Below are 14,279 nucleotides of genomic sequence, written 5' to 3'. Positions count from 1 at the left end.
AACCCATCATTCCTCGCCACCACGGGAATGCCTGTCTCTTTGTTAATTTTTTCATGTTAGTTATACAAAGCAGTTTGAAAAAAGAGAACAATGAAAACAAAGTTTCATGAAATATTTCAGTATGTTGCATGCATAAAATACAAATTTATGAAAATATGGATTTTTTTTAATTGTATTTTCAAACAAACCGATCAACCGAACCGATCCAAACCGACTAGTTTGGTTTGGTTTCTTTTTTGGAAAACAGTAAAAACCAAACCAAAACGAACCCATGAAGATTTCATTGGTTTGGACATTGTTTTGACAAAAACTGATCCAAATTGAACCATTACACCCCTATGTGTGTGTCCAAACATTGTTTATTTAGTCTTATGATCATATTAGAATTCCTCTTCTTATAAACAAATACCAGATAAAAGACGGGCACTACCGTGGTCGTCTATCCGTATTTTACTACGCTAACATGTGTGTATTTTATATTATTTGTTTGTATAATTCTTATTAAAATTTATAAATGTTTAAATATTAATGGAAATTATTCGTACGTCGATTTATCTACAAATTATTGTCAAAGTATATAACGAAATTATTTATCAACTCGACAAATTTTGGTTTGCCTTTATATAAAATAAAAATAAAATAACAATCATTTATTTATTTTTTTTGAAGGAAAATAATGATCATTTATTTTATTCTAATAATAATTAGTAAAATGATAACGTAAATGTATAAAAGAAAAATCTTAGTAAATATGCATTTTTCCTTGAAAAAAAAAATGCATGTTTCATGATGCATTACATGAAAAATTAGTTATTGGATATAAACCAAATGATAGTTGGTTTTTTCATTTTCTTCATCATATTCATCTTCTTCTATGTTCATAGATCATAGTATAAACCTTTATTTTGATATCTTAAAGTTTTTAGTGTGTTTTGTTTTGGTAAATTATATGATATATTTAATATAGAAATTTTCTCATAAATGTTTCTGCATCACTCTAGGTATAGAGATATGTTGTAATAATACATAATATATTTTCAAACTCTATGTTTAAATTAAAAAAAATCCTAAAATATTCTAAGCTTAAATATAACTTATAAATACCGACGATATCTCATTTTATCTTCTTGTAAAAAAAAAAAAATTCATTTTATCTGATAAAATGTTTCTATGTCACTCTATGTAGAGAGAAATATTGTAATAATGAATAATATATTTTCAAACCGTATGTTTAAATAAGAACAAATCTGAAAAATATTATAAGCATAAATATAAATTATAAATACCAATGATATCTCATTTTAAATAAACTATTTTTAAATTTGAAATCTTTTAAAAAAAAAAGTATTTAGACAATGTTTTCCATCAACATTGTTAATAGTTTTTATTTTTTAGAAAATACCAAGTACTATTCACTATTAATTAAAATGTCTAAGAACTAATCTTAAAATGGAACCAATAAAAACTTGAATACAAAAAAAGTGAATATGCATTATTATCGTGTGGAACAGAGACCACGTGTGACTCATCCAAATTTGTTGCCTTGATAATGAGTATCAACCATACCAAGGGAAAATAGAAAGCATAAAATCATCATTTGCCAAGGAAAACTCTGTGTTACTCTATGAATGTTAACTTGACACGTGACTGATTCACGAGTTGCTCTTTGAAAAACTTTGAGTTTGAAACAGAAATTAGGAAATTGTCGGTACTTAGTAAAGTGGTCCTTGTAAGGCTGATACCAACAACCTTACCCTATATCGATTCGACCTTAACATGGTCTCTTGTCGAGAACATATCAGAGAAGTAGATAGAGAATCCACAAGAAACATTTTTCAGCATGCCTCCTAAAGAAAATGCAATAGCTAACGCGCCTCCAAAGCCCCCAATATTTACTAACGGTACAAATCTTTATGATAACCATGAGCAGATGCAACTAATCCGACCAAGATCATACAAATGGAAATTAGCTTATCAACAACTGTACATTTTTCTAATGTGACACCCGTTATTGCAAAATACGAAGATAGTTGTGTAAAAGCGTTGGTCTTGAGAAGGGAAAAAGTCCATGCAAGAGTAAGGATAGATGCACACCTCCAGACAACCGGAATATATTTTCAGTATTCCAAAACACTTATCAAAGAAAATTGCGAGACTACCCAAAAGAGTAACGATAAGAGAAGAAAGGAACCGATAGGGTTTTCAACCCCACAAAAGAGACCCATTCGAGAAGGATCCAAACTCGAACTCGTCATGATTTCTATGATTGAATTAAATTTCAACAATAAGAGTAGAATCCATTCTTCATAAACAACATCAACAGGAACAGTGTCATTAGAATTGGTACCAACAACATAATCAGCAACAGTGTCGTTAAAGTATGTACCAACCTTGATGTATCAGTCACAAGGCACAAGTTTCTCGCACCCACCAAAACTGAAATCCAACTTGTGAATTTGATGAAACTCGTAAACTGAAACGTTGATCAGAATAGAACTGATGGTAACCAAGTTGAGTTTGAGAGAGTGGTGTGATAGTACACAAAAAAAAGCGGCCACCATTGAAGTGAAGAGAAAGTGATGAAAAACAATAATAGTTTTTATAAGTTTATATTTACTCAAATCTAACAGAAAACAAAAATGTTGTAAGCAAAAGACCCTGCGATCAAGCTTTTTGGGATGACAATTCTGATACCGGAGATCTTTGCAGGATCTGATGACTCAACCGAAGCATTGGTTTCATCTTCAGTTGATGTTGTTGATGATGATATCATTCAAAACCATTGGTATTCCATGGATGAAGAATAGAGAGAAATTGATGAAGACACCATAGAAGATGAACAGACCAAATGTAACGTTGAAATATCGTGGTATACATTATAAACCTCAAAATCAATTTCAAATATACATGACTTTCGGGTTTTCAAATATACATATTTATCAACTTCAATATGCGTTTTTAAACATGCACCTAAAAATTGTGATAAAAAAACATTCAATAAAAGTGTTGCCACTATTATACGGATGGTTAATGAGTCGTCAAACCTTATAATGTTTATTAATCATATTCTAAACATATTTAATTAAATATTTAAAATATATTAACCATTCAAGTTATTGTCAAATTTTGTAGGTCAAAATAAGATGATGTGTAATAAGATGACCCATTGTTTATGTAAAAATAAACAAGAACACATAATATGGCAAAAACTATTGTATTATATGTAAATATTGGTTAATTTCATTCAAAACTATGATTACTCATTGTTTCTTTAAAAATAAACAAGAAACAAGAAAACATAATATGGTCAAAAATATTGTATTATATGTAAATATTGGTTAGATGCATCGAAAACTATGATTACTATTATACATTTTACATATGATTAATGAGTTGTAACGCTTTGTTATCTTTATTTTACATTTGCTTGTTTTTGTTAATTAGGAGAAACATTTTACAATAAATTTACTTCACAAGCACAATCCATAAAAAGATATACATGAAAGGAATCAACTACAATCCATAAAAAGATACACCTAAAAAGATTCAACTCATTTTCGATTTTTCATTTCTCAAAGCTCGATACCATCAATATTTTCCAACTCTATAATTGTAGTTTATAGCAATTCAAGATGTTTCATCAAAACAAAGTCACAAAGAACTCTATATAATGCAATCTAGTTCATGCTCATTCGTAGTTGAAACATGTGTTTGTTTCTCTGCACATTATAAATATGCTTAATTTTCCAAGTTTTGATGTGAGTAAAGGAACACCAAAACATTTAATCTATAAATAGTTGTGTTAATTTTTTTACAAATCCTACATAAAAGTTATAGAATTGCAATAATTGTGTTAGATTTTTGACAAATTCTACACAAAAGTTATAACCGCAATTAAATGAGTAGAATAAAAAATAAAATATAATATGCACTAATTTCAACAACGCTAAAGGTACGATTCTTGTTATAGTCGCACATGCACCATTTTGAGTCAACTATAACACCGCTATAATACAAATCTAGATCGTATTATAACATTGTTAAACACGATGGTAATACAAACGTGGTCTAAGGAAATTAATTTATTAAAATCATCTCGTAGTCAAATATTTCAAAATTAAAAGTATGTAAATGGAGTTACATGCAAACAATCCCCTCTTTAAAGTAAAATACATCATAAATATCATCGTCCTACGCAAACTTCACATCTATTTTCTTGTTTCACTTGTAAATCTTTTCATGTAAACATTAAATAATGGTGGGGGTAAGATTAACTACTTCAGTGGGTTCCTGAACACGGAAACTCAACATTAACAATAGCTATAATTTAAATTATAACATATATTTTTTAAAAACAAAATCAAAGCACTTGTAGATTAAACATGTTTCATCAGTTCAAACATGACAGAATTAACTTGTGTTATTTTCTACTTAAACTCAGTTTAAATCAAACATGACAAAATTAACCTGTACAATTATCTACTTAAACTCAACACCAAAGTTCCAGAATATGTGTACCATAACATCTGCTACAGACTAAACCAAATCTTCGTAATCTATAATCACCCAGCATAAAACTAACTACAAAACTGTATTAATCATAGAGAAGCGAGGTTGACGCAGACCTTTTCCATTAAGCTAGTTTCTTTAGCCATATGTACTTGACAATTGTATTTATGAAAGTGATCCTGACACGTCGTGCTTCTGTACCTATGAAGAGAGCAGATTTTGAGTCGATTTGATATGTATTGTGGAACAATTGTTCGATTGATCCAATTGTCCACATTTTCCTCTCTTCGCCTAAAATTCACGGGAGTAAATTCAAGGGTTGTTAAAACGGCTGAAATTATAATGAATATGATAAGCATCTCCTAAGGTAGTATGTCTAAAACAGCTTTGTGAAGACAAGAAAAAGGGTCAGGTTCACGATCGCAGATCAAAGATGAAATACTAGGAGACGAAATCTACAACTCTTACAAAATCCTCGACACAACATATAGAAGTGATTGGAAAACCAATTTGATGTCAAATCGGACTCAAACTAGAGAAAATATTTTGAGCGAAGGCAATGAGGCAGCTGATAGAATCTCACCAATATACACACGATGAAGTTTCAACTCCACCAAAACATTGGACTTGAAGACATATCAAGTGAGATAGATGTTCAGTATTCCATAAATATCGAAAGAGACTCCAAGCCGAGATTCAGTTGAACTATCTCATTTTCATTTCACTTATAAATATTAATTATTAACTTATAGAATAATTTATAAATATAACTAACCGTCTAGATTACGAAAAAAAAACTTATAAAAATTACTTTAAAATAGCCATTGTCCACTTTAATTTGTAATTTTGAAACTTATAAAAATTACTTTAAAATACCCATGAATATATTCATCCACAAATTATTAGGAGAGAAATCAAAGTTATGGGCTAAATTTTTCAAGGTAATACAGTCCTTAACCTAGACTCTAAAACCTCTCTAAGGTGTATTCATAATTCTTGAATTAATTGCATGTTTGGGTAAAATTATGTTCTCATATGATTTCTGTCTATTTCTATTACTTGAAATTGGAATGCATTCTATGTGTTTGATGTATTTACTTTGAACATTTTCAACTTAAGAAAATTTAGAAAAGAGAAGTTATAGTAAATAAGGTGTAGTTATCCTAAATCCCAATGAAACATGATCAATTAATTCATAATTTAGAGTGTTAATATTTGAGTATATGTGATTATGAAATTTGAACAAAGATATGTGATAGAAGGAAAAAAGTTGTAATTTTGTGTTAAAAAAATTATAAGATAACAGAACTCAAATACATATAACTTGCGTTAGAAATATGTCATTTCTTAATGAAACCAATTGTGTTTGAAAGCTTAATAGTAGAAATTTGTTACAAAAAGTTTTATAATTTTATATTAATTGTACAGTCTTTCATAGTATTATGAATTAGGTTGTTGTGCTATAAAATTTCTTTGAAGCTAGTCAGCTTAGATTGAGCATATCTTAAGCTAGAAAACTCATTTTGAATGGGACCAACTGCGTTTAAAATAAGACATCTGGTAGTTTTTTCATATCAAATTTTATAATTTTAGCATGTACCAAAGTTTTTCAATAACTTATGAACCCAGACACAGTGTCAGATAACTTTAAAATAATGTTATTGACTTTAGAAAATCAAAATTTGAGTTGTATGGATTTGTTTGAAGTGAAACTAATTGGGTTAGAAAATTCTAAATTAGTTTAGTAAATGTGTGATTGATTAATAGTGTTTACTTTTGGTTTAACATAACTATATGAATGTTTGTTTGCGCCTTCATGCCAACACTTCACTAGCAGATGCATACATGTAATACACTCACATTCAAAAATATTTACAAATAAAAAGGAACAAGGTAATCTTATGCATGTAAACTTACTTATTAGTTATAAATTAATAATAATAACACTACAGGAAAACCTTGGAAACAATGGAAATTCAATTGAAAGGCAAATATTATGTGTTTGGTTGTAGCTGATATTGTAGGGAAAACTTGAGAAATAATAGAAAATGCAGTTGAAAGAAAAATCCAAAGTGTTTAGTTAAATGTAACATTGCAAGGAAAATCTGGGCAACAATAGAAATCCAGTTGAAAGGCAAATCCTGAATGTCCGGTTAAAGTGATTAAAAATTACAATTAATTCATGATTAAAAATTACAATTAATTCATGAATATGAACACCTATGTATATCAATCATTTTCTATTTAGTGATATGATCAATAGATATAAGAGTTTATTATTTAGTAATATTGATGAATAGATGTTTTCCATGCCTAGTACACCAAACATATGGCTGGAATTATCAAAGTACTTTTTATATTTTAAGTTATCGAGTTTTGTGCTCACTATGTTTAGGTGATGTTTTTAGGTTTAACTTAACATTGGAAAGTTGAAAAGTATGTATGAACTACTCGTCAACAGTTTAATGCAAAATTTTTGGTTACCGGATCACAATCAAGATTATAGATTAATAATTGTTTTTGTTGTGTCATCTGATTAGATTTAAGTATTTAATGTATCCTAGACTTGTAAGTATTAACATTGTATTTGGTAGGCGAGAAATAGCTAAGAGAAATCTAATAGAGAGAATTAGGATAGAAGTTGGGTCTTTCTCTTGTTTGTAGCAAAAGAGAAATAGGGGCGAGAGAACAAAAGAGCATGAACCCCACCACCTTTTTTCTTCTTCCCAAGCGAAGAAAGAGGCAAGAGAAACAATTTTACCCTGTTATTCCCACCATGCCCTTCACCCCAAGTTTCTCATATCAAGAAATATCGGTGTCTTGGAGGGTCTGTCTCAATGGATAAAACAGTCATGACAAACTTTAAAAATCGTGGATCTTTGTGGTTCAACAATAATTTATAATGAAAACAACCCTAATAGCATTTCTTTATAGGACGAAAACAAGGATCTACGGTCAAAAAATAACATCAGCTGGAACTTTTAACTAAGTATATGGAATGGAGGTGGGGAAGTGAACGAAATGGAGAAAGTTATATATTGGACCGAGTTTTGAAGTGGTGTCATTCTGTGAGTAAGTTCATGAGTTTATTTTTATAGAAACTAATTATTTTTTTGGACAAAAAGTAAGATAATTAGAATATGAACATCTAAAATTAAATCAAATCAAAATTAAAATGATAATATGAAATAATTTTGGATTAATAATTATTTAAAGTAATATAATTAATTTAAAACAAAACTGCAATTTAATAAATTAATTAAATGAACTAGCATAAAAAATTAAATTGGATATGACAATTTTTTTTAAATCAAGGGTATTTTAGTACTTTTAAAAATAATCAACACATATTTCTTCTTTGTCTCTTTCATCTTTCTCTTATACCAAACAATACATCAAACCTACTATATTTTTCACATTTTTTTCTCTCTTCCCATACTCTCTCTTACATATTTCTCTCTTCACAACTTCTCTTCCAAACCAAACACACCATATGATAAATGATATTTGTACAACCACTTTTTGATAACTTTTGTCACAACTTTATCTCTCATACTTACATTATGTTTTTATTTTCTTTCTCTATTACTTTGGTTTTTGTGTCAATACATTTTTTCTTTTTAAATTATTGTTGTCCCAAAAATTGTGAATCAAATAGTTGTTTAAATATTTTTTTTTGAACAAGCAGTTGTTTAAATATTAATTACTTTATCAAAGTTCTTATCTTATCAAATTTATCTTCATTTCTAATATCAAACATCTTCCTAGATGTTACACTACAAATGTGTCGCCCCAACATGATTCAAGTTTTAATCAAGGCTAACTAGACTTGGCCAAAATATACAATTATTTGAATTGTCAAAAATACCTCCATCATAGCATATTTCTCATTTGCATGGGATCATGAGTTAGGACCCACTCACTCATAATCATAATCGAGACTCACGATAGCATATATCTAACACAATTCACTTATACTACATTTCTTTATTACACCCTACTTATCTATTACATTCATTCCTCCAAAAGTTCAATTATTATTATTTATTTATTTTGCATAAAGTGTGTTTCAAATTACTACTAAAGAAGGATTGCTAAAGGGTTTTCACATTTATTTGTCGTCAAGAAACTGATACAGTGATACTGCTTCTTTTAATCTGTTTACATTGCTATTTTTGGTGGAATTTTTTGGAACCTAAGGTGACGAACATATCATGAGTTAAAAACCGATCATGGGATCGAGTTCTAACTGCCTATCCAATCAACCCTAGCTTTCTTATTTCTTCAAGTGTTGCATTAATTCTTGAATTGTCATGAAATGTGGTTGAAATTCATGTGAAAAAATCATATGTTGAAGTCGTAGTGCAATTTTGAGAGACGTGTAGGAACTTTTCAAAGTTTGTTGAAAGGAAAATTGTGATGGCATAGACAGACCGTCTTGCATCTTTGCAACACAACCACTAACAAAGTTAAATATGCCAATGGAAGGTTGAAGAAATATTTGATGGATAGTAAGGAAGATTTGGCTAGAGGTTGGTAGGCGATGGACAATACTTTACATTTGTAGTTCACTGAGATACAAGCATCTTTTGGGAGGAGTTATACTATTTTAGAACGTAGATACCGAGACAATTTCTTGTACTTTAATTTAGATTATAATGTTTCTTGAAACATCTCGTTCAAAGGAATGTGGTATGAATCTTAAGAAGTGCAGTTGTGTGATCAGGTCATCATATCGGTTGCTTTGTGCTTGTATTATTGCTATGAAGGTTCATCAAAAGAGGGATATTCGATTGGGCACTAAACGAGGTTACATTTCGAGGTTGATGATGATGTTAAAGAAGGTCATGGAGACGATAGTGATGTAAAATCCATGTGTTTCATGGATGATATCTGAAAATGGAGTGTTATATCTTTGCGTTCGTTCGAACTATGAGTGCACAAAGTGTTAGTGGATATCTGGTGTTATTTGATATTGTGTTGTCAATTTTCGTAATGCTGAATTTTAAGTTATGAATGGTGTTGAATTATGAATGATAATATATTGTTGTCAAATTATGAGCGAGTTAATTGGCGTGGAAAAAAATACTGGTTGTTGAATTATGTGCATGTCGAGTTTGTTTAAACGAATAGTTCATATCATTTTTCGGCATTCTGCTTTTGCATCCTAATTTTCGATCATGAGATTGGATTCTAACTCCTGATTCCTAGCGAACGTGGCGTAACTTCTGCTAGAGGCATTTCAAACAATTCAAGGGGCCTGGGAGCAATTGACGGTGTTTAAAGAGCAATTTTCCTTACTTTTATATGACTCACTTCATAGTTCATACTAAAATACGGGCCAATCAAATGGGCATATTAGACTGAACCCATTTTGACAACTCTATCCATATTTACACCATAAACATCATAAAAGAAGCTGGAAAATATTCAAAACATATAAATGCATATACAACTTTGTCATGTGTAACATATCCATCAATTTAAAGAAAGCTTATTTCAAAAAACAAAAAAACAAGAAAGACAGCATAAGCATTAAAACTATATAAATTATATAAGGTAAATGTGTACTGTACAAATGAACATAACCCAATTAACACTCAAAAGCTAAAAACAAAAGCTCACTATATATACAAGAGGAATCAGCTCAACAAATATTGCAACTTATCCTAGGTCTTTAAACTACCTTAATGATCCTTAAGCTTATAAACATTGTCAATGTAATCTTCTGTTTCCCACAGAAAAGATCCAAAAGCAACAGCTTCCAAGACTAGTCTCTTAAGACTAGAAAATGAAGTCAAAATAACATCATCACTGTCAACTGAATCAAACCCTTCACTATTAAAAAGAGCAGAACTATAACTCCTAACCAAATTCACAGCCTCTTTAGATCTCAATTTAGCACACCTCTGCAATGATCCAGGGTGAAACCTCATAACATAACACTTCAAGTCTTCAATTTCTTCTTCCTGTCTTATTAGCCCTTGTCCGATCGGTTTCATGTTACTCAAATGACCAAAGATGTCATCCTCGAACCCATAAGGACACATATCCTTAAATGAGAGGTTAGTCCTATGACCAGGATGAACATCATGGTTAGCCAAATTTAGATTTCTTTCTAGATGGTACCTTAAGGAAACTGATTTCAGAAAGTAGCCGTATAATATTGAAGCGACATATATGCGCCCGAGTAAGAACTGTCTAACTTTGGTAGTTGCCCAACTTTCGGTTACACTTGGTTTTGCTTTCAAGCCGGTTACGGTAGTTACATGTTCCCTTATCATATCCAAAACTTCTAAGGTGTGAATAGACTCTAGTTCCCAGTCCTTAGAAGGCAATATTTCTAGCCTTCCATTGTAAAGACACCTTGAAAGCTTTGGAACTAGAGGGGCCCGAATTTCGGAAAACTTGTGAAATATCAGCAAGGACATGATGTCTTCTACAGCAACTTCACATTGATTTTCTTTCATTTCTGCTATCCTCCTGCAGCCATTTCAGAAAAGTTTTAAGTCAATAGTTTTTCAACTAATATCTACAAATTGTATCACGCAGCGAGGCTTAAATGATTTGTTCATTTCATTAAAGGGTGTGATATTGATGCAGGGAAAACCAACATTCATTTAATCAAGCAGAAGCTGATAAAGATCTAATAAGTTCATAAATATGAGTCCAATTTAAGTCATATCAACTTTAATAGAGGCTTAATTAATAATCTGTTTCAAGACTTAACCCCTTCTAGTTTACTAGTAAAGAACCAACATAGAAATGATTGGAACCAAAGTTAACCCTTGGTGCAAACCTATTCTCAGATTGATTAGAGAATTTTTTCTCTAACTCCAACACTCACAAAGCAACACATTCTTATCAAAGACAACACGGAAGACCAAAAAGCTATCGAAATAAGGCAAATACGGAAAAATGATCACATTATGGTGTCAACAATACTCTAGAGGTTTAGAAAATTGAGTTGAACCTCCTCCTTATATAAAGCTTTAATTTCACAAAATAAAAATTAATTTGCCCAAATCAATCAGAAAAATATTACTCATTTAACACACACCTAAATTTACCAATTAAACCCTGATAAAGAAATTCACAGTCTATACTTTATACATATAGGATAAGTAAAAAAATTCATGTCAACCACAAGTCAAGATATCAATATTGATCGGTCCAAGTGAAACTGAACTCAGATCCTTAAGAGGTTCGAGCCTTGCGGATTGGAAAAAAGTGGTTGGGACGGGAAGCCCTATTAAAGGTGGCTCACGATGTTCCTCATCAGAAATTAGTCATCCGCAAAGTCAGTGAATACTTCCCTTAACAAATTAAAGAAAAACACACATCATCATCTACTCATCTACCAACAAAACAAAACCCTGACCGATACATACAGAGATACAAAGTATACATATTTGTTAAATTGAATTATTTATTTAAGTCATATGTTTCATTAAGGTACATAATTACAGATTATAATCCAAGTACAAATACACACACAGCACAATTAAGGGGTAACCATACATGAATGATTGATTAGTATTATTTTATTTAAATTAAATATGGACTATGATCAAGATTTATCAAAGCTTTTTATATTTACTCACATAATAAAAAATATAGCAAAAACAATAAGAAAACAAAAAGAAATAAAAGGGCATGGACACAAACCTGTGAAGCAAGGCTTCATCTGATTCAGAAGCAAGAAGCATACGAGAATTTGCAGCATCTCGATCATCAGCCAATAGTTTAAGCTCTTCTTGAACAGCAACATGAAAGAGGTTACGATGATTCTGCAACACACCACTAAGAAACTTTCCAACTTGTGTACGTGGTAACAAAGGTGTGTTCAAACTACTAGACTCACAGTGACTACTAGCTCCAGCACTAGCCTTTATCAAGGGTACTCTGCTCCTAAAACTCAAAGAAGAAGAAAAAGAAATAGGTCTTGTGAAGAATCCTATGTGAGGTTTGATTGTAAGACAATTTTCCATCAACGGCAAGGTTTGATGATGTTTTGTTCTGTGTTTGTGTTGTGTTGGAAGATAATGAATGAATTGATTGGTTTTTAAGAAGAAAAGGTTGTGTTGTGTTGTGTTTCCTTGTGATAGGATAGGATCATATGATATAAAGTATATGATATTTAATGATGATTATTATTATAGGAGGAAAAAAAAGAAGATAGGTTGACCAAGTTGATAAGAAAAAAACGAGTGTCGAAAATACTTTGACGAGTTAATCGTAAATATTATTGGTAGACGGTAATTCAGTTAGTGTTAATTGAATATTTATGATTGTTCTAATTTTGATGAGTCTCTGAAACTTGACGCTGGATGGTTATTAAAAAGAAAATAGAATGAGAGAGAATTTGAGTAGGAGTAAAATTAGGAGAGTGGAGTGAGCTAAAATAGGAGAAATAGTTGTAACAAATTTTATTTTATGATATGGTTTTGAAATTAAAAATAAAAAAGTAATTTTATGATATGGATAGGGTATTGAGACTTTTGAGGTATGGAGGGGTCAGAGATAGTTTGGTATCTGTGTGCTGCGATCAAACGATAAGTGATAAGTGCGTTTTCTAGTGGGACTCGGTTTAATTGGATATATGCTATAAGCTGTACTATACGACAAAACATATTAATACTTATCATCAATTTGCATTAAAATATGTTGAAATATTTATTCCTTCAAGATAAGGTAAAAAGAAATGAATAAATAATAATGTAGTTTCATATGTTTGCTTAAATGTCACTTCAATCCCTTTTTTACGTGAAAGACGTTTAACTTCTACTACTTTTTTAGTCCATTTTTCATGCGATTTTTAAACAGATATAACTAATTTACCCTAAAAAAACAGATATAACTAATCAATCAACGATGGTGTTTATTTTCAAGGAGTCAATGGTATAAGAACTTTGATCTTATCCATTTAATAATTTATTTAATTTTTTAATGAATTTATAATATTATTTTTTATAAAACTGATATCTAATTTAAATTTTCAATAGTTTTATTAATTTTAACATTAATTTTCCAAGATTGATATTTTTTATTACATAAATATATGAACAAACTGAATATATTACTTTGATTCTATCTACATTAATAATTTCTTTTAATATTTCTATGTATCATAAATATCTCAACAAACTATTATAATTTTTTTTATTGTATCCAACATAAGTTTAAATAAGTTTAACTTTTTTATTTTCAGTTTTTATTATTTTTTACTAACGTTTAGACTAACACTCCGTGCTTACCAAAAAAAAAAGACTAACACTCTGTGTCTGTCTGTCTCATCTTTTTATTGTGTTAATACGTATAAATTACAAATAATAGTAGTTTTTATGAAATGTTGATTTTGATTAAAATTAGATGTATATATAATAAGTTCTTTTGTACTTTTATACATTAACAAACTATACTTATATTTTTCAATTATGCCAACAACATAACAAATATAATATGTATAAAAAAGTATAACAAATATAATTTATTTTCTTATCTTTTTGAATGACACCAACAAAATAATATTCTTATAGTCGAACTTGTGTAAAGGTACAATTGAAAGAAGAAAAAGCTAGTCCAAACACAATCTATTTTCTTTATACTAGCGTTCGGACGGACACGACTTGTCTGTCCCGTTTTTTTATTGCGCTAATGTGTATAAATTACGAACATTAACTTTTATGAAATGTTGATTAAATCTATTTTGATTTTGTTTAAAATATAGGTATAGTTAATAGATACTTGCATTTTTATATTGTAACAAA

General features: G+C 29.9%; 1 protein-coding gene and 1 pseudogene across 1 annotated transcript; both read right to left on the bottom strand.

Annotated features, from left to right (window-relative positions):
• Window positions 1–4,594: 4,594 nt before the first annotated feature.
• LOC112417198 (uncharacterized) lies at window positions 4,595–5,389 on the bottom strand (annotated as a pseudogene).
• Window positions 5,390–10,040: 4,651 nt separating this feature from the next.
• LOC11429438 (UV-B-induced protein At3g17800, chloroplastic) lies at window positions 10,041–12,638 on the bottom strand. The gene is made up of 2 exons (XM_003626903.4): window positions 12,178–12,638; window positions 10,041–10,992 (listed from the first exon to the last, which is right to left on the bottom strand). Exons 1-2 carry the CDS (start codon window positions 12,498–12,500, stop codon window positions 10,197–10,199), a joined length of 1,119 nt encoding a protein of 372 aa, XP_003626951.1. The 5' UTR covers window positions 12,501–12,638; the 3' UTR covers window positions 10,041–10,196.
• Between the last annotated feature and the right edge of the window lie 1,641 nt (window positions 12,639–14,279).

This window comes from Medicago truncatula, chromosome 8 (assembly GCF_003473485.1).
Source record: "Medicago truncatula cultivar Jemalong A17 chromosome 8, MtrunA17r5.0-ANR, whole genome shotgun sequence".
Lineage (NCBI taxonomy): Eukaryota > Viridiplantae > Streptophyta > Magnoliopsida > Fabales > Fabaceae > Medicago > Medicago truncatula.
This window is presented reverse-complemented; position numbering and strand designations above follow the sequence as displayed.